At 41.5% G+C, this 19,300-nt stretch overlaps 1 protein-coding gene and 1 long non-coding RNA gene across 3 annotated transcripts; one reads left to right on the top strand and one right to left on the bottom strand.

Moving 5' to 3' along the window:
• Positions 1–553: 553 nt before the first annotated feature.
• Positions 554–8,714, bottom strand: LOC110528519 (ubiquitin-conjugating enzyme E2 variant 1). 2 transcript variants are annotated; one of them, XM_036984104.2, is made up of 4 exons: positions 8,548–8,714; positions 6,137–6,285; positions 3,504–3,629; positions 554–2,032 (listed from the first exon to the last, which is right to left on the bottom strand). In XM_036984104.2, exons 2-4 carry the CDS (start codon positions 6,176–6,178, stop codon positions 1,886–1,888), a joined length of 315 nt encoding a protein of 104 aa, XP_036839999.1. In that variant the 5' UTR covers positions 6,179–6,285; positions 8,548–8,714; the 3' UTR covers positions 554–1,885. The 2 variants fall into 2 exon arrangements, with proteins under 2 accessions (XP_036839999.1, XP_021466304.1); XM_021610629.3 differs by lacking the exon at positions 8,548–8,714 and adding an exon at positions 7,875–7,906.
• On the top strand, positions 7,939–13,374 carry LOC110528518 (uncharacterized). Its single transcript, XR_002474270.3, has 2 exons — positions 7,939–10,057; positions 10,542–13,374. It is a non-coding gene; the product is annotated as an uncharacterized LOC110528518 (long non-coding RNA).
• The last annotated feature ends 5,926 nt before the right edge of the window (positions 13,375–19,300 follow it).

The following is a 19,300-nucleotide window of genomic DNA, read 5'->3' as shown; positions in this document are numbered from 1 at the left end:
GGATCAACAATTGAAACAGGATGCACCTGATGCACCTCTCATGGAAAATAAAAATACCTTACGTAAATAAGTTTTGTAAATTTGTGAAAATTTACTAAAACCTGTTTTTGCGTTGTCATTATGGGGTAGTGTGTAGATTGATGAGGATTTTTTATTTTATTTAATCCATTGTGGAATAAGGCTATAACATAAAATGTGAAAAAATAGAAGGGGTCTGAATACTTTCCCGAATGCATTGTATATAATTTGATAGTGAAAAACAGAACCCTCAAGTTTGGAAGTTTACACCTTAATTCTCTCTATGAAAAATATTTAGAATATGCTGATGCAAATTTAAGATTAGGGTAAATATATTAACTATACTTTAAAAAAAAATCATAATGATACTTCTTTAGCGTCTCAACATTGTTCCTGTACAATAAAAATACACATTCTAAGACATGTGATAACACATACACGTTTTAGATATTTCAAATACAATGTCATCATTCCACTGTGCGACGGAATGCCGCCCATGCCGAAATGGATTGAGAATCACAAGGAGACAAACACATGCAAAAGTAATTATGTTTAATTCAAATAAAACCATGCACAGGTCACCATCACCCAGACTACAGAATCACACCGGTTAAAAAATAAACATCTAAAGCCATACATTGCATTCAGTGGGCCCACTGTATGAGATAACCTCAACGAACATACACAAGTCAGCCCTAAAGATGAGACAAAAAACTAACTCATTCTCCACCTAGTAATGTGAACCTGAAAAAGGTGCCAAGCACATAAGATAAGTATTTGAAACCCAATGTAATTTAACCCCTCCCCTCAAAATGTACTTCCTCCCCATTCAATCACAAAGCGTAACAATCCACATGGCAGAGAGGCCAGAGGTTTAAAATAGGAGTGGGCGATGAACCGAGAGTGCCCAGTTGATACACACAGTGTTGAATGCCTAATCCCATGTACCGTACATGTGCCAAGGCCCAGAAATTCACATAATCGGGATTGAGAAGCTGGTTACTCAGTTTGAGACCAATGCTAGCCTGAAAAACACCAATAAATGTTTTAATTCCCTCCCTTGCCGTTTCACCAAGAGTGGTTCAAAAAATAAAACATAAGGGTGGGGGGGGTTTTCACTTTTTTGATTTCAGAAACAGACCCTGGCAAGACTATGCAGTGTATCCTAAGCCACTGCATAGTTTAGCAGGGTAAGCAGAATCAGATAAAAACTAGAGTCTTGCAGCGACATTAAGAGCAGAACAGTTACAACTTTACTGTCCACATTTCAGTGGGGCCACAGGATCTACTTTTCTTTTGCGGTGCAGCAAGTCATCTTGATTTCCACCCCTGCTACAAACTACAGAGCAAATGCCACCACCCTTGGGTTGAAGAATCCAGCACACACATAAGATAGATACACTCAATAAGATAATTTATGTTATTTTACAATCTGGATGTAGAACACAAATAATAAGAAAAAAAAAGATTAGTAAGATGTACAGTAATTTGTATTGTAATGTCTGGTCTGCACAGTTGGGTAGATGATGGGGGGTGGAGTTCACCTGTGCAACCATCTCTGTCTAATGAGAGAGAGAGCGAGAGAAAGTGGGCATGGCATTTAGGACAGAAGGTGAGAGGGGCCTGGCAAAAGAGCTTACGTGAACAGAGTATTCAAGAGTCTCAGAAAAATAAGGGGTACGTAACGCTGTATGTGTGTGTGGGGGGGGGGGGGGTTCGTGCGAGTGTGCAGATGTGAGGAAGCATTAAATCAGTGCGAGTGCATGTACTGTATGTGTAGGTTTACGTGTGTGTGTGTGTGTGTGTGTGTGTCGATGGAGATAGTGAGGGAGAGTAGGGATAGCAGGGCTTGTCAGGGCCAGGGGGCTCAGTTGCTGAAGACCTGGCCTTCGGGCGGCTGGGGGAGCTTCATGTTCTCTTTACACATCATGAGCCTCCGGAGCTCCTGCAGCACCACACGGATGCTGTACGAGTTCTGCCACTTAGCCAGTGCCGCCACCGCCCGCGTGTCCACCTGAGGGGAGGTTACAGCCATGTAAGAGACTCGTACACAACTTGGAAAAGACATAAGCTGTGCTCGAATACTCATTCTAACATACTACAAACTTAATGAGTGCGAGATATATACACACACACAGCTAATTTTGGTATAGTGTAAACGAACGGTATACTTTCAGTTAAGCGTACTAGCGCTTCGCCTGTCTACTAGAAGTTGATGCTGTTGCTATGCAACCTCTTGCTAGGGCCGAGGAGTAAGGTTGATCCGAGCGTTCTGACCTCAACGTCAGTCAAGCACCCAAGCTAACTTGCTAGCTACTTCCAGACTCAAGTGAGAGAATACCTCACTCTGACCATTTTACTCAATCTAGCAGAGCTGGTTAGACTGTTTTCATGTTATCTAGAGCTTTGGTGACAAACTGTTGCTGGCAACAATTTAATTACGCCTTTTTGCCAACGTTTACTGACACCGGCCATATTCAACTGGTGTTGAGTGTTCGTAAATCCATCAGTCATTCTGTGCTCTGGCACACTCGGACGTGAGTGCTCTGAAATCAGAGTAGAAAGCCAGAGCGAATGTACGAACGCACCCGAATGTCCATTGAGAACGCATGACTATAGCCCTATTGACTCTAACTCTAACCCTTAGCAAAACTAAAAATGGGAATAATCAAGTCAATAAATATTGGGTAGTTAGATAGCATATAGTTAATATGCTGGCAAGTTCTATGTATTAGTAGCCAACTAACGTTAGGTAGCTAGCTAACTTACTGGCACATACTGCTGTAATGATATGTGGGTCGCAAGGATGGAGTAGCTAACAAATTCTCAGTCAACATAACGTGTAAGGAAACTTATTTAAAAAGTACTGTATTACATTGCTCAACATTTTCTTAACACTTGTCATAATTAGTTAAAGCAATGAATTTGTATCCGCTCTCGGACTTCGGCTGAATATTTTCCAGCATTTCTTGAAATTTGAGACCGTTGTGAAGCATTGCATTATGGGCCCTAAGAGCACAGAAATAGTGTCCACTCCTTGTATACTTTGGCGAATGTAGTTATTGGTATACTAACTATACCCATATTATGACCAATAAGCTTACTTTACACAATTTACATCGCAAATAGTATGGTTAGTATGAGTATTCTAAGACCGCTATGGCCTCTGTAGAAGAAAATTGGGTTTCAAACCTTGGCTAATTTATTATATTTTTTAATGCTCATTGGTGCCTTCAGCTCAGACAAGGACAAAAGTACCCTCAAACAAACAAACACAGATTCCTGGACTAAAACCCATGTTCAGTTGAGTTTCAAGTGCTTTTTAGTCTAGGACTTCATCTGGGTCTGGAAAACCAGTCCTGCGTCTGTAGGTAATGAATCCGCTGTGCTTTGCAAGCTGTAGGCCTTCAGGCCACATACTCCAAAATACAAAAAAGGTGCTGAATCCAACCCGAACAACAGGACATGTATGACCTGAGACTTACCACACCGTTTGAGTTGTGCACGCCATTCAGATTGATCTTGGTCACAAATCGGACAAAAGGGGGAGACTCAGGATATCTGGGTCCACATTCTACCTTTAGACTGTACATCCTGTTCTCGTAGATTGTCTGGAAGAAAGACATCAGAAAGAAGGAAAGATTTCATTCCTGAAACAGGTTTTGGTTCAAGATAAAGCCTGCATGGTAGTTTTGTCAAAGTTTATTTGTCACGTGGTAGTGGGTAGCTGTCTTGGTTATCATCATGAGCGGTGAGCCATGACAGTAAGTAAGCTTGTTGCAGGCCTATGATTGGCCTGCTGGCTCCAGTTTAGTATTGGCCTATGTTGTTAATTAAAAGGAGCCTGCAAAACAGAGGTGCATCTGGGACAGAAAGCGTGTGGTTCTTTGACTCATGGATGTTTCTTCCTTTGTTTGCAGAACGCCTGTGGCTGTCCCAATAGAATTATAATTTTTCTATTTCAATTATATTGCTGTCGCGCTCATGGTATGTTCCTCCCAATGTTGTGTGTGAGTGAGATACACACAGCGCCTTCGGAAAGCATTCAGACCACTTGACTTTTCACATTGTTATGTTACAGCTTTATTCTAAAATGTATTAAATAGCTTTTTTCCATCATCAATCAACACCCGATGACAAAGTAAAAACAGGTTTAGAATTTTCAGTTAATTTATAAAAATAAAAACTGAAATATCACATTTACATAAGTATTCAGACCCTTTACTCAGTACTCTGTTGAAGCGCCTTTGGCAGCGATTATAGCATCAAGTATTCGTGGGTATGACACTACAAGCCTGGCACACCTGTATTTGGGTTGTTTCTAAAAATTCATCTCTGCACAGCTATTTTCAGGTCTCTCCAGAGATGTTAGATCGAGTTCAAGTCTGCGCTCTGGCTGGGCCACTCAAGGACATTCAGAGACTTGTCCCGAAGCCAACCCGGCATTGTCTTGGCTGTGTGCTTAGGGTCATTGTCTTGTTGGAAGGTGAACCTTCTCCCCAGTATGAGGTCCTGAGCGCTCTGGAGCAAATTTTCATCAAGGATCTCTCTGTACTTTGCTCCATTCATCTTTCCCTCGATCCCGACTAGTCTCTCAGTCCCTGAAAAACAGCCCCACAGCATGATGCTGCCACCACCATGCTTCACCGTAGGGGTGGTGCCAGGTTTCCTCCAGATGTGACACTTGGCATTCAGGCCAAAGAGTTCAATCTTGGTTTCATCATACCAGAGAATCTGGTTTCTCATGGTCGGAGTCCTTTAGGTGCCTTTTTGCAAACTCCAAGCTGGCTAACAGGTTCCTTTTACTGAGGAGTGGCTTCTGTCTGGCCACTCTACCATAAAGGCCTGATTCGTGGAGTGCTGCAGAGATGGTTGTCCTTCTGGAAGGTTCTCCCATCCCCACAGAGGAACTCTGTCCTGACCAAGGCCCTTCTCCCCAAATTGCTCAGTTTGGCCGGGCGGACAGCTCTAAGAAGAGTCTTGGTGGTTCCAAACTTCTTCCAATTAAGAATGAATGAGGCCACTGTGTTCTTGGGGGACCTTCAATGCTGCAGAAATGTTTTGATACCCTTCCCCAGATCTGTGCATCGCCACAATCCTATCTTGGAATTCTACGAACAATTATTTCGACCTCATGGCTTGGTTTTTGCTCAGACATGCACTGTCAACTGTGGGACCTTATATAGATTGGCATGATTCCAAATGTCCAATCAATTCACCACAGGTGGACTACAATCAAGTTGTAGAAACATCTCAAGGATGATCAACAGAAACAGGATTCACCTGTGCTCAATAGAGTCACATAGCTCAGGGTCTGAATACTTATTTTCGCTTTGTCATTATGGGGTAATTGTGGGCAGATTTAGGATTATTATTTTTTTATCCATTTTAGAATACGGACGTAAATGTAACAAAATGTGGAAAAAGTCAAGGGGTCTGAATACTTTCCGATGGCACTGTAAATTATTGGTTCCTCCACTGGGAGAAAGGTGATTTATGCTATGTTTATCCTCTTTGTTCATGCTCACAAGCATCAACAACAAAAACACATGTACTTCATAAACTGACAAAATCATGGTTTAGGTTGGGCGAGGGCAACACTACTTTAGGTCTCAGGGAGGGTGACATCACACCGTGATGGCTGTTATTAGTGCAAACAGCCAACTAACTAGCTAGCGATTTCACCTGCTACCTTTCACCTGCTACTTGAGCATGGTTTAGAGCTGACCTGCGGTGTGCATGGTTTAGCTGAAGCAGTGTTCTTGGCTATGATTGAGCAGCAGCTCATCCTCTAAAATCAAAATGTTCCATGTTTCCATTCCTCAATTGGGGTTAAAATAGAGGTGACTCCATATTGATCGTCAACTGTGGATATAGATGTGAAAAGCGACAGTTGCTGTGTCAGAAAATGGCATTAGCTGCCAAATTCATTTGCGACGTCCTTGTTTTCTCACTTCCTCAATGCTTATAATTTAGAGAAGGAAATACAATGCACTTCAGAAGAATTGAGGAAACCAGGACTGAGAAAGCAAGGATTTCTGTGGCGTGACAGTGTTTGGTCTGTCACCCTGAGAGGCCTTACGGCGTTTGTGTGTGTGCATCGTTGGTTTTCCATTACCCTGGGAGGCCCTATGATCATGCCTGTCCAGCGAGTCAGCATTATGTCCTCGTCGTCCTCCAGTCCCCAGCTCACTGTCCCGTCTCCAACACCCTTCTGGCCCTCTTCCAGCTCCTCCAGTAGCCGGAAGTTACGGGGAACTTTGATGACTTTTAAAACATACAAGGTTCAAAGCAGACATTTTTCAACCACTCATATCTAGTAGTTACTACAACGTAAACTGAAAATTCACTGCTCTGCACACAGACCAGGGTGCCAAGTTGACTCAATGGGTTCTGTTGAATTGTTCATAAAAAATGCAAAGTGTGGAGCAAGGTTTAAAATACTGTTCATTGTAATACAGTTTATACAGGAAGACATGAAAGGTAAAAACCGGATGATGCTTGAGAGGTTTTAAGTCACTTAGGATCTATAATGTGTGGAGCAAAACTGCAGTACTCTGTTAGATCGTTCCATTCCTTTCATCAAAATGTTAGGCAAACATGTAGCTAGGCCTAATTCTATTAATTTTGATAGCGATTCGTTTAACACAACCCTCCTCAGCTAATTGTATGTTAGCTAATCAAATACTATTAGTAGGAACCAAGTAACAAGCTGTCCTATATTATTCACGCACCTCTGAATCTGACACATGCAATTGCCATTGCCATCACTTTCTCAAGTTGTGGGTGTGTAGCCGATGGCCAAAGTGCACTTGCTAGTTAGGTATCGAAAAGGAAAGGGGGATACCTAGTCAGTTGTGCAACTGAATGCATCTTCCGCATTTCACCCAACCCCTCTGAATCAGAGGTGCGGGGTTACCTAGTTAAGAGTAGTTTTACATTGTTATCTATAATAGATAACTAGCTAGTTCTCATTACTTTTCATTTTACTGGGTGGGTATAATTTGTGGAACGTTCCAACATGAATCTGTTCCAAAAACTAAGTAAATAACAAGGTTGCCAACAACGCATCCAAAGTTGTATAGCGGCCGAATAAGATACCGGGTAGGGCCTGGGCTATTTCATTAAGTTTAGAGTTGATGCCTATGCGGCAGCTAGTTAGCTAGGTGAATTAATCGTGCTAAGTTAGTTTGTATGTGTTGTTTGTTGGCAACTTTGTACTTTATTACGTTTTTGGAACAGATTCCTGTTGGAACGTTCCACAAATTATACCCACCCCTTTTGACTTAACTAACCGCTAATAAACAGTTGGAGAAATGCATTTTGACAGATGCCAGCTATAGTTAGCTATTTCAGTTATTCGAAACATGTATACTAGTTCCGCCAAGCTCGATTTGTAAGTTGTCTCCGGTTCAGCTGCCACTGGTACCAGCTAACGTTACTAGTAATGTTAGCGTCGTTAGCTGCGCAGAAACATGACGCTGCAGTTGAATAGGCTAGCTAGTTAGTTAGACGAATACACAGACGATGGCTAAACCACACTAGAAGCACAAATGCAATATTTTATATACAAATTATGGCAGAATCAATTAATATTTTAAATACACCAAGTGAGTTGGTCGAGAGTTACAAATAGTCGGGGAAGAGCAAACTGCGCTAACGTTAGCTGGTTAGTAACTAGCAATACTGGATGAGCTAACTCACCCACATTCATCTAGTAAACATGTCTCGGGAAATTGTGGAATGTCTTTGAGATTAATGTTTCATAACGGAATGTAATATAGCTATTAAATTAAACGTAAAATACATGCTCCTCAAATTAATATCACATATGTGTGAACGGGAAATTAGATTACCTGATCCGGCGGCGGCCGCCATCTTTGTCACTGAATAGCGAGGACGCGCACGTTCGAGCACGTCAGTGCAAATCGACTGGTCTGTTTGAGCAGTTATTGGAGCCGAAGGTCAAGATAAACAACATTTTCGAGAAGGGTGCAATTGCGGCCCGCATTCGGGGCATTCCTGCATCTGTAGGAACCCCTCTTTATACTTCATTTGGTCAAATATAAATTTAGTACAGGCATGGGGGGGCCTCCAGTACAGTAGGTGGCGTTAGATAAACCACAGACGAACGGTATGGGGCGATAATGGTAGCATGCTAGACATACACGGTAGACAGGGTTCCTTTGCCCCGCTTGTTGAGCACTGTCGCTCCAGCTAGCTAGCAAGGAGGACTCACAGCAGACGGGGGCGCAACCGTATGTTAGATATTACGCTAGCTAGCACACGATGTCGTTAACTCAAACTAGCTAGTACACAGTGTCCTCGCCCCCATCTGTCAGCCACGGTTTTCTCCGGTACAGAGCAGGATGGGGTGACACCGTGTGCTAGCCAACTAGCAACCTAGCTAGTCCGCGGGGGGCGGCTGGTAGACAGTGTCCTTCGCCCCGGCCTGTTGGGTATTGTTTTCCCGAAGTTTTGTTTGTCTGGCCATGTGGAGAAATGCAGCTAAAGTGAGAGGCAACTTACCTGTTTGGTCAGGGCCAGCATGAGGGTTAAAGTTTATCCTGTGTCGGTGAATGTAGCTTCTAAGTTAAGTTTGAGCATCATAGCAATACAATGTTTTCTTTTCAGCTGTCAACATTCTACAAGGAAAGAGACAGTTAGTCAATTATATAATCATTAACCCGGATACTAGTCATTTGAGTGGTAAATCAGTTCTAGACCGTTGTCATTGATGAGAATTAATCTAAAAATCTATTGACATTCAGAATTGACTTTGTTTAGACATCCAGCCTGTATTGTAGTTGCATGACCAGAGACAAATCTTCAAATGCACATTATTAATTTATTCGGAGTGTTACAGGCATTCAGTCTCGATTTATAGGATCCTTCCCACTATAGGATTGATATGTCAAGTGATAAAATCCTAAGTTATTAATTAAAAGTTTATGGAAAACTTCACTTGTCCTCAATATAAACGCAACATGCAACAATTTTACTAAGTCACAGTTCATATAAGGAAATAATTAAATTTAAATATATGTATTAGGCCTTAATCTATGGATTTCACATTACTGGTAATACAGATAAGCATCTGTTGGTCACAGATACAGTGTCTTTGGAAAGTATTCAGACACTTTGACTTTTTCCACAATTTGTTATGTTACAGCCTTATTCTAAAATGGACAAATCCACAGCCATCTACACACAATAGCCCATAATGACAAAGCGAACACAGGCTTTTAGAAATGTTTGAAAATGTATTATTTATTTTTTTAAATACCTTATTTACCTAAGTATTCAGACCCTTTGCTATACAACTCGAAATTGAGCTCAGTGCCTCCTATTTCTACAACTTAATTGGAGTCCACCTGTGGTAAATTCAATTGATTGGACATGATTTGGAAAGGCATACACCTCTATATAAGGTCCCACAGTTGTGACGATGCATGTCAGAGTAGTAATGTTGGACAGGCGGGCAGATGCAGGCAGCGATCGGTTGAAGAGCATGCATTTAGTTTTACTTGTATTTAATAGCAATTGGAGGCCACGGAAGGAGAGTTGTATGGCATTGAAGCTTGCCTGGAGGGTTGTTAACACAGTGTCCAAAGAAGGGCCAGAAGTATACAGAATGGTGTCGTCTGCGTAGAGGTGGATCAGAGACTCACCAGCAGCAAGAGCGACATCATTGATATATACAGAGAAGAGAGTCGGTCCAAGAATTGAACCCCGTGGCACCCCCATAGAGACTGCCAGAGGTCTGGACAGCAGACCCTCCGATTTGACACAACAAGTAGTTGGTGAACCAGGCGAGGCAATCATTTGAGAAACCAAGGCTGTCGCGTCTGCCGATGAGGATGTGGTGATTGACAGAGTCGAAAGCCTTGGCCAGATCATTGAATACGGCTGCACAGTAATGTTTCTTATCGATGGCGGTTAAGATATCGTTTAGGACCTTGAGCGTGGCTGAGGTGCACCCATGACCAGCTCTGAAACCAGACTGCATAGCAGAGACGGTATGGTGAGATTCGAAATGGTTGGTAATCTTACATTTAGATTTTTGGTTACTGACCTACACACAATACCCATAATGTCAATGGTGTTTTTCCTACATTCTACAAATTAAATAAAAATGAAAACTGAAATTTCTTTAGTCAATAAGTATTCAACCCGTTTGTTATGACAAGCCTAAATAAGTTCAGGAGTAAAAATGTCCTTAACAAGTCACATAGTAATGGCTGTGTTATGAGAACTGAGAATGGATCAACAACTTTGTAATTACTCCACAATACTAACTTAAATGACAGAGTGAAAAGAACGAAGCCTGTAAAGAATAAAAAATATTCAAAAACATGCATCCTGTTTGCAACAAGGCACTAAAGTAATACTGCCAAAAATGTGGCAACGCAATTAACTTTTTGTCCTGAATACAAAGTAATATATTTGGGGCAAATCCAATACAACACATTAATGAGTACCACAATCTATATTATTAATAAATCCAGACCCTTTCTTTGTAGATCCACCAGGCACTGACAGAGGAGAGCAGAGCAGCCATAGCAAAGATGACACAGAAAGGAGACAAGATGGCCACCAGCATCCAGCACTGATCAGAGGATGGAGTTGCTGAAGACAGAGAGCATCAGTAGATTGAGAAGGAGATGGTGTCTTTGACCCACTGGTCTGATCTGTTTCAAGGAAATACACATTTCCATTGATAGTTTTGCCTCATGGAACTAAACATGGAAATAGTGTGAAAGTTGAAGGATGCTATTAAATACATACCATCACGGTCAAATGTAAGGATGTAACCAGACCCAACAATCATGTTTTTTTTAGAGGTACAACAGTAGAGCCCAATAATATATTTAGTGACGTTGATGATTAGACTGATGGAGTTGTCAAGGATGCTATTAGGCAGGGGCACATCTTTGGTTTTAGAAGTGGGGGGGACATAATTATTTTTATTTAACCCACCAAAATTGGTCAGATAAACACTCCAAACAGCCTACCTGACCGCTCGGAGGCGTCTGCAGGGTCCTAAAGCACACCGTTGCCTCGTTTGTATCACATTCCAATGATAAAACTTGGGGGGGACAAAAATGGAATTTAAGAATGTGGCGTGGACCTGTCCTCCCCGTCCCCAGTGAAAGTTGCGCCCCTGTTATTAGGTGTGTACCGTCACCATTTTACCTAAGGATGTAGCAAGACCCACCTTTCAAGTTTCCTTTAGAGGTACAATAGTAGAGCCTAAGAATATATTTAGTGATGCTGTTAATGGTGAGATTGAGGGAGTTGTTGCTTTTGAGACGTTCAGTAGAAACATTCATTCCAAAGCCTGTAAGGACTTTGATTTGAGGAGTCATTTCTCCATCATTCGAAGTAGATAACATTAATAATGTTAATACCAAAGGGTTTCTTCAGAGTGTTCTACGCTGCAGCACAGAGTCACGTTGACACCAGCTCTGACAACTCTGGTGACAAGTTTTGTTTTGAGGTCTCCAGAGAAGCAGAAATCCACATTAAACCTAATGAGAAAATAATATTGAATTAGATCTAGTTAGTATACAACTGACACACAAGTAACATAGGCATCACATAAAATAATCTGTAACAAAATAGTGAATGTCTGACAAAGAATGAAAAATGACTTACAACATAAGATTAGGACAGCAACGAGGATTCTCCCCATGATGTTGACATATCAATGATGGGGAAAGCTTGTAAATGTTTTCTAGAGAAAGGATCTTACCTCATTGACCTTAAATGGTCAGGAACAAAATAATTGGTTCATGTTGACATGCCCCTACCCTCACTGCCTCTATTATATTACTGTCAGGGGGGAAACTTCATCAGATGCAATGGTATTGTAAATGTCTGATGTGATTTTTATTCTGTTTAACATACTTATTTTTGTGACAACAGGATGATAGAAATGTCCTAGACATTGATAATGTTGTAAATGACTATTGTAGCTGGAAACTGATGATTTTTTATGATTTTTTAGGGAATATCTACATAGGCGTACAGAGTTCCCCTGTCCAGTGTCTGTGTTCTTTTGCTCATCTTAATCTTTACTTTTTATTGGCCAGTCTGAGATATGGCTTTTTCTTTGCAACTCTGCCTAGAAGGCTAACATCCCGGAGTCGCCTCTTCACTGATAACGTTGAGACTCTTGTTTTGCGGGTACTATTTAATGAAGCTGCCAGTTGAGGACTTGTGAGGTGTCTGTTTCTCAAACTAGACACTCTAATGTGCTTGTCCTCTTGCTCAGTTGTGCAACGGGGCCTCCCACTCCTCTTTCTATTCTGGATAGAGCCAGTTGGTGCTGTTCTGTGAAGGGAGCAGTACACAGCGTTGTATGAGATCTTCAGTTTCTTGGCAATTTCTCGCATGGAATACCCTTCATTTCTCAGAACAAGAATAGACTGACGAGTTTCAGAAGAAAGTTATTTGTTTCTGGACATTTTGAGCCTAATTTGAGCTAGTCAAACCCACAAATGCTGATGCTCCAGATACTCAACTAGTCTAAAGAAGGTTCAGATTTATTGCTTCTTTAATCAGAACAACATTTTTCAGCTGTGCTAACATCATTGCAAAAGGGTTTTCTAATGATAAATTATCCTTTTAAAATGATAAACTTGGATTAGCTAACACAACGTGCCATAGGAACACAGGAGTGATGGTTGCTGATAATGGGCCTCTGTACGCCGATATAGATATTTCATTAAAAATCAGCCGTTTCCAGCTACAATTGCCATTTACAACATTAACAATGTCTACGTTGTATTTCTGATCAATTTGATGTTATTTTAATGGACAAAAAATTGTATTTTCTTTAAAAAACTTGGACATTTCTAAGTGACCCCAAACTTTTGAACGGTAGTGTATAAAATGTGTCAAGTGGTTTACCTTCACATTTGGGCCAAATTCAGACCTTTTTAACCATCCTAAAGGTTAAGGTTACGAGTCAGGGTTAGGTCATCTGATCCTAAATATATAGTTAGGGACGACTTTAAACCTTGAACTTGAGAGTGAACAACATGTGTAACCAATGTGAAATGGCAAGCTAGTTAGCGGTGGTGCGCTAGCTAGTTAGCGGTAGTGTTTCAAATGGGTGACATTACTCGCTCTGAGACCTGAAGTAGTTGTTCCCCTTGCACTGCAAGGGCTGTGGCTTTTGTGGCGTGATGGGTAACGATGCTTCATGGGTGTCAGTTGTTGATGTGTGCAGAGGGTCCCTGGTTCGAGCCCAGGTAGGGGTGAGGAGAGGGACGGAAGCTATACTGTTACATTGCTGTTGCTGTTTCCCATTTAACAAAAGCAACAGAAATAAATTATGCTCAACTGGGACCACTGGCTGATGTGATTTATTTAGAGAAAACACAACGCGAGGAGAGTACAATTTACATCTGTTAAACTCTGGGACCCAGACATCCCACAGGATCAATGTGAGATGTAGTGTCCACACTGCAATTAAAGAAGATGTCATAGGAGGGTTAGAGAACTAGACTTTAGTCGATATACTTACAAGGATATTTCACTACGAAATGTGGAGATGTCTCACGTCATCTGTTGTGTAAATCCAGCTATATGCCTCAATCCCAAATGAATGGGAGAGACAGGCACTGTCTAATTTCCAAATTTTATCCAGTGTACACTACAGGCGGTGTGGGATCTGGACTAATCTCAACATTACTCCACTTTAGAGGTCTGAAACTTCTAGCACAGCTGTACATTTCAAAGAAACATGGTGAAGCCCCAAAATTGCCCTCGCTAGAAGCATGTGTTTCAGACATAAGGAAGTTGATGGCTGCAAACTTTCTACTTTTATACTCGGACAAAACAGAGATGCTTGTTCTAGGTCCCAAGAAACAAAGAGATCTTCTGTTGAATCTGACAATTAATCTTAATGGTTGTACAGTCGTCTCAAATAAAACTGTGAAGGACCTCGGCGTTACTCTGGACCCTGATTTCTCTTTTGAAGAACATATCAAGACCATTTCAAGGACAGCTTTTTTCCATCTACATAACATTGCAAAAATCAGAAACTTTCTGTCCAAAAATGATGCAGAAAAATTAATCCATGCTATTGTCACTTCTAGGTTAGACTACTGCAATGCTCTACTTTCCGGCTACCCGGATAAAGCTCTAAATAAACTTCAGTTAGTGCTAAATACGGCTGCTAGAATCCTGACTAGAACCAAAACATTTGATCATATTACTCCAGTGCTAGTCTCCCTACACTGGCTTTCTGTCAAGGCAAGGGCTGATTTCAAGGTTTTACTGCTAACCTACAAAGCATTACATATCTACGTACATATCTACACGTACGCTATGGTCACTAGACGCAGGCCTCCTAATTGTCCCTAGAATTTCTAAGAAAACAGCTGGAGGCAGGGCTTTTTCCTATAGAGCTCCATATTTATGGAATGGTCTGCCTACCCATGTAAGAGACGCAAACTCGGTCTCAACCACGCCCTTGCTGTCTCTGCCTGGCCGGTTCCCCTCTTTCCACTGGGATTCTCTGCCTCTAACCCTATTACAGGGGCTGAGTCACTGGCTTACTGGGGCTCTTTCATACCGTCCCTAGGAGGGGTGTGTCACTTGAGTGGGTTGAGTCACTGATGTGATCTTCCTGTCTGGGTTGGCGCCCCCCCTTGGGTTGTGCCGTGGCGGAGTTCTTTGTGGGCTATACTCGGCCTTGTCTCAGGATGGTAAGTTGGTGGTTGAAGATATCCCTCTAGTGGTGTGGGGGCTGTGCTTTGGCAAAGTGGGTGGGGTTATATCCTTCCTGTTTGGCCCTGTCCGGGGGTGTCCTCGGATGGGGCCACAGTGTCTCCTGACCCCTCCTGTCTCAGCTTCCAATATTTATGCTGCAGTAGTTTATATGTCGGGGGGCTAGGGTCAGTTTGTTATATCTGGAGTACTTCTCCTGTCCTATTCGGTGTCCTGTGTGAATTTAAGTGTGCTCTCTCTAATTCTCTCTTTCTTTCTCTCTCTCGGAGAACCTGAGCCCTAGGACCATGCCTCAGGACTACCTGACATGATGACTCCTTGCTGTCCCCAGTCCACCTGGCCGTGCTGCTGCTCCAGTTTCAACTGTTCTGCCTTATTATTATTGGACCATGCTGGTCATTTATGAACCTTTGAACATCTTGGCCATGTTCTGTTATAATCTCCACCCGGCACAGCCAGAAGAGGACTGGCCACCCCACATAGCCTGGTTCCTCTCTAGGTTTCTTCCTAGGTTTTGGCCTTTCTAGGGAGTTTTTCCTAGCCACCGTGCTTCTACACCTGCATTGCTTGCTGTTTGGGGTTTTAGGCTGGGTTTCTGTACAGCACTTTGAGATATCAGCTGATGTACGAAGGGCTATATAAATACATTTGAATTGAATAGCAAAATTTGATTTTGCAGAGAAATAAAGTCCGGACTATACTGTGTGACATACAGCCATGATTTTTGACCATTGTAACACTGGTGCTTTATTCATCTGCGATTGTAAAGTTCTCAAACTCTGGACTAATAAACCAGTGTAAAGCATCCGGAAACATCATAACTCTAAGCATTCCACGTCCAAAACCGTTCATAATGAGCTTGCCAGTGGGAAATCGTAGCATCAACGAACCCCGAGTTTACCAATGAATATCTCTGACTTTCACATTTCCTGAGTTCCGAACAGCATTACATTTCATACAGGTCTCACACTTGTAGGGTGGAGATTTGTCCGTTTGGGGTGCAATAGAAGTGACCAGATGTTATAAGTCTGATTTATCAAAATCAAATGTCTTAAGCATCATCAAACAAAAATAGAATTACTGAGAATTGCAGTGTGGTCAGAGTGAAGGGTTGGCTAGCAGGGGAAGCTAGCCTTTCTGCAGTATAGCAGTGGTGCCTTCTTTGGTTTGAGTATGTGGTTCCACAGTCAGTTTCAACCACGTCAAAGATATGTCAGCAGCACACTTCGACTCACACCAAACGCTTAATGAAACAGAAAAAAGAGCTAAACAGACTCACAACCTATTCCGTTTATTTTTAGTTTGAGTCATTAGCACCACAATGACCTCTGTACAATAGGTTATCACAGGGTGCAAAAACGGATGCATAAAACAGTCCCAAGGTATGGGCCAACACTATCAGTTTCTACCCCTCCATAGTCAGTGGTGTAAAGTACTTATTAAGTAAAAATATATATCTGTACTTTACTTTACTATTCATATTTTTGATTGCTTTTACTTTTACTCCACTATATTCCTAAAGAAAATAATGCAATAATACAATTTCCCTGACACCCAAAAGTACATTTTGAATGCTTAACAGGACAGGAAAATGGTCTAATTTACGCTCTTAAAGAGACAATTCCTGGACATCCCTGTAGCATCTGATCTGGCGGACTCACTAAACACAAATGCTTTGTTTGTAAAGGATGTCTGAGTGTTGGAGTGTGGCCCTGACTCTCCGTAAATTTAAAAAACAAGAAAACAGTCGCCGCTTGTTTTGGTTAATATAAGGATTTGTAAAAATTATTTATACTTTTACTTTAAATACTTAAGTATATTTTAGCAATTACGTTTACTTTTGAAACTTAAGTATATTTAAAACCAATTACTTGGGTAACCAGAAAATTGGGTAATTTTTCCACCACTGTCCATATTACAGGCAACAAAACTACTACGCAATCTGCAGATCATATATTGTGGGAGTAGCTGCTGCCTTGGCAGCAACTAATGCGGATCCTTAATAAATACAAATACAAATACTTTAGACAGAAACAAAAGTAAACTGCTAGCTAACGTTAGCGACGTTAGCTAACGTTAGCGACGTTAGCTAAAGTTAGCGACTAATGCTAACGCTTCCGTATAAAGCAACCATGTGACAGCTAACAACCATTCAGAGGGACTCGTTGTTTCATTTCACAAGAAATGTGTGCAAACACGATGCTGATATTTATCCATGTATGATAAAAGTGATTTACTTTCAATTAAGTGGCTCTTATACACTGCATAAAAAGTGCACATTTATACCATTATGCACCTAATACCTGTTATATTTGGGGTCATACAACTTAAAAAATTGAATTTAACTAATGGTCTAAAATGAAATTGTGACTAATAAAACATCGGACTGCTTTGGTAGTGACTGGTGATAAGTTTGATTTAAATCACCTTTCTCTAAAGTGCAGTGCAGTATCATGTAAACCAGGGGTATTCACATCTTACCTTGGCCTACAAGGTCCAGAGACTACTGCTGGTTTTCTATTCTACTTGATTTAGTCCCTGATTAGAGGAAGTAGAAAAAGAAGCAGTGAAACTGGCTTTGAGGTCCAGATTTGAATTTGAGGAATGTATACCATAGAATATCAAATGGTTTACTTTTTCATAGTCGCAGGAGTAGAGTAGGTGTACTGATCAGTTCCCCTTGTCCATGTAATCATATTAATTAGATTAGAGATCCTTTTATTTAATTTTTCATTTTTAAAAGTTTTACCCCTTTTTCTCCCCAATTTCATGGTATCCAATTGTTTAGTAGCTACTATCTTGTCTCATCGCTACAACTCCCGTACAGGCTCGGGAGAGACAAAGGTCCTCCAATACACAACCCAAGCAAGTCGCACTGCTTCTTAACACAGTGCCATCCAACCCGGAAGCCAGTGGCACCAATGTGTGGGAGGAAACACTGTGCATGAGACAAGGATTTCCCTACCGGCCAAACCCGGTAGGGGTGGGCATTCTATGTTGTGGGTTCTATGTTTTCTATTTCTGTGTGTTTGGCCGGGTGTGGTTCTCAATCAGAGGCAGCTGTCTATCGTTGTCTCTGATTGAGAACCATACTTAGGTAGCATTTTCCCACCTGTGTGGTGTGGGTAGTTGTTTTCTGTTTTGTGTCTTTCTGCACCAGACAGAACTGTTTCGTTCGTTTTTTTTGTTAATCAGTGTTCAGTTCAAATAATAAAGATGAACATATACCACGCTGCACCTTGGTCCTCCACTCCTTCCAACAGCCGTTACACACTCTTAAGCTGCGTTCATAACCAAGTGGGTATTTACCACATACGACTTGGAAGAATCCACTTGAACACCCCTCTGATTGGTAATTACTAGTGGGAAACTCATCTATCATCCCTGAGCTTTGACATCACCTACTAACGAAATGACCTCTAAAACAGCATTTTTGGGCAGTTAAATACAACAACAAAGCACAACATTTTTGGTTGGCGCAGCTCTTTGGTCATTGACCAATCTGCATTGTCAATTAATTTGAACCACGTGAATGCATCCAACTGGTATTTATGACTTCCCAACTAGTAATTACTACCTTTCCACTTGGTTATGAATACAGCATTACTCTGAGATACTTGACATAGTACATACCTCCCCTGGTCTGAAGCTCACTGTTGTAGCACAAGTAAGGTTCTGGCGCCCTCCCGTGTCCCTCTGACCAACAGCAAGCTGCATACCATTTTGAGGGCAGCACTGAGACAACATCAGAACATTATTCCTTAAGATGTTATAATGGAAAAAGAAAGAGAGAAAATTGAGAGACACTAGTTTTGGAAAGCCATGTCTTAAAATCTTCACTGAAACCTTTGATTAAACTGACGTAATTTTTATTTTATTTCCCCTTTTATTTAACTAGGTAGACTAGTTGAGAACAGGTTCGCATTTGCAACTGCAACCTGGCCAAGATAAAGCAAAGCAGTTCGACACATACAACGACACAGAGTTACACATGGAGTAAAACAAAAATACAGTCAATAATACGGTAGAAAAATCAATATACAGCATGTGCAAATGAGGTAAGATAAGGGAGGTAAGGCAATAAGTAGGCCATGGTGGCAAAGTAATTACAATATAGCAATTAAACACTGGAATGGTAGATGTGCAGAAGATAAATGTGCAAGTAGAGATACTGGGGTGCAAAGGAGCAAGATAAATAAATAAATACAGTATGGGGATGAGGTAGTTGGATGGGCTATTTACAGATGGGCTATGTACAGGTGCAGTGATCTGTGAGCTGCTCTGACAGCTGGTGCTTAAAGCTAGTGAGGGAGATATGAGTCTTCAGCTTCAGTGATTTTTGCATTTCGTTCCAGTCATTGGCAGCAGAGAACTGGAAGGAAAGGCAGCCAAATGAAAAATTGGCTTTGGGGATGACCAGTGAGATATACCTGCTGGAGTGCGTGCTACGGGTGGGTGCTGCTATGGTGACCCGTGAGCTGAGATAAGGCGGGGCTTTACTTTATCATTGCTGGGACCATGTTCTAGACCTGTAATAATG

The sequence above is a fragment of the Oncorhynchus mykiss genome, chromosome 7 (assembly GCF_057628025.1).
Source record: "Oncorhynchus mykiss isolate SJ-2025 chromosome 7, ASM5762802v1, whole genome shotgun sequence".
Classification (NCBI taxonomy): Eukaryota; Metazoa; Chordata; class Actinopteri; order Salmoniformes; family Salmonidae; genus Oncorhynchus; species Oncorhynchus mykiss.
The sequence above is the reverse complement of the archived record's forward strand: the minus strand, read 5'-3'. Positions and strand labels throughout refer to the sequence as shown.